This window comes from Acanthisitta chloris, unplaced genomic scaffold (assembly GCF_000695815.1).
Source record: "Acanthisitta chloris isolate BGI_N310 unplaced genomic scaffold, ASM69581v1 scaffold27871, whole genome shotgun sequence".
NCBI lineage: Eukaryota > Metazoa > Chordata > Aves > Passeriformes > Acanthisittidae > Acanthisitta > Acanthisitta chloris.
Window position 1 is genome coordinate 6,619 of NW_008654758.1, and position 1,625 is coordinate 8,243.

At 52.4% G+C, this 1,625-nt stretch overlaps 1 protein-coding gene across 1 annotated transcript; it reads left to right on the forward strand.

Moving 5' to 3' along the window:
* Positions 1-1,211, forward strand: GNGT2 (guanine nucleotide binding protein (G protein), gamma transducing activity polypeptide 2). Its single transcript, XM_009083670.1, has 2 exons — positions 1-84; positions 1,086-1,211. The coding sequence occupies exons 1-2, from the start codon at positions 1-3 to the stop codon at positions 1,209-1,211; spliced, it is 210 nt and encodes a 69-aa protein (XP_009081918.1).
* The last annotated feature ends 414 nt before the right edge of the window (positions 1,212-1,625 follow it).

The window sequence follows — 1,625 nt, forward strand, 5'->3', positions numbered from 1 at the left end:
ATGGCTCAGGACATGACAGAGAAGGAGCTGCTGAAGATGGAGCTGGATCAGCTAAAGAAAGAGGTGAAGAATGAGAGGCAAATGGTGAGTTTCTCCTCCAAAATGCAAAGGGCTCGTTCCCTGGGGTAACTTACTGACCTGCTGCAAAGGGAAAGAACCACAAGCTCTGGAATTAACTTTCAGACACAGGTGAACTTGTGCCTCTTCCCTCCAGGCAAACATTCCCCTTGGGCTTAGCCTCAATTCCCAGAGCTCAGGGGCTGCAGTCCTACACCAGTGTGGTGTCCATGGCATCTGGGGATGCTTTTGGGGACACCCTATGCTGGGTGGGATGTTCATGGCTAAAATTCCCTTCTCCCACTGCTCCTGGTGAAGTATCCATAGCACTTGAGGATGTTTTTGGGGATACCAGGTGGGATGTTCATGGCTACAATTCCCTTCTCCCACTGCTCCTGGTGAAGTATCCATAGCACCTGAGGATGTTTTTGGGGATACCAGATGGGATGTTCATAGCTACAATTCCCTTCTCCCAGTGCTCCTGGTGAAGTATCCACAGCACCTGGGGATGTTTTTGGGGATACCAGGTGGGATGTTCATGGCAAAAATTCCCTTCTCTCACTGCTCCTGGTGAGATATCCATAGCACCTGGGGATGCTCTCAGGAATCTCCCAAACCAGGTGGGATGTTCATAGCTGCAGTTCTCTTCTCTCACTACTCCTGGTGAGGTGTCCATAGCACCTGGGGATGCTTTTGTGGATACCCCATACCAGGTGGGATGTTCATAGCTGCAGTTCTCTTCTCTCACTACTCCTGGTGAGGTGTCCATAGCACCTGGGGATGCTTTTGTGGATACCCCATACCAGGTGGGATGTTCATGGCTACAGTTCCCTTCTCCCATTGCTCCTGGTGAGACATCCATAGCACTTGGGGATGCTCTCAGAAATCCCCCAAACCAGGTGGGATGTTCACAGCCACATTTCCCTTCCCCCCACTGCACCAACGACTTTGTCAGCAGCCGAGGAGCAGGAGCACAGCTCCACAGTGAGGATTCCATCCCAAACACACTCTGTCTCCTTCCTCGGCAGATCTCCAAGACTGGCAAAGAGATCAAGGAGTACATCGAGTCCATGGCGGGTGAGGACCCGCTGCTGAAAGGAGTCCCCGAGGACAAGAACCCCTTTAAGGAGAAGGGAGGCTGCACGATAAGCTGACCCCGCGCTGCTCTCACCGCCGGCCACAGGGATGCTCCCGTGTGTAAGCCAGGACTGTCACCAACCTGCTTTCCCTGTAGTCTCACCTCGGCACTGGGGAGCCCAGAACCAATGCGTTAGTGCACCTAAAGGACAGCAAAAGGAGGAAAAAATCCCCCAAAAACCACCAGCAAGAAGCAAACTAGAAAAAAAGTCCAAAAAAAAAAAAAATTAAATCCCCCTGCTGCCAGTTTTCAGCCGCCTCAGCGTCTGCGTTTGTGCTCTCACCACTCAGTCACGGCTGCTTTCCCACCAGCAAAACTTCTGCATTTTAGCAGGCAGCAGTGAAGAAAACGAAACCACAGAGCTGGGGCTGCTCTCAGATGTCTCTGAGCCCCAAGCCCTTGCAGCTGAGCCCCCAAAGCTGGAGCTGAG

What these genes read in the sequence shown, in the direction of transcription:
- GNGT2 (XM_009083670.1), top strand. Translation starts at nt 1, where the DNA reads ATGGCTCAGGACATGACAGAGAAGGAGCTGCTGAAGATGGAGCTGGAT. An exon ending in TGAAGAATGAGAGGCAAATG is followed by an intron (nt 85 to 1,085) that starts GTGAGTTTCTCC and finishes CTTCCTCGGCAG; the next exon opens with ATCTCCAAGACTGGCAAAGA.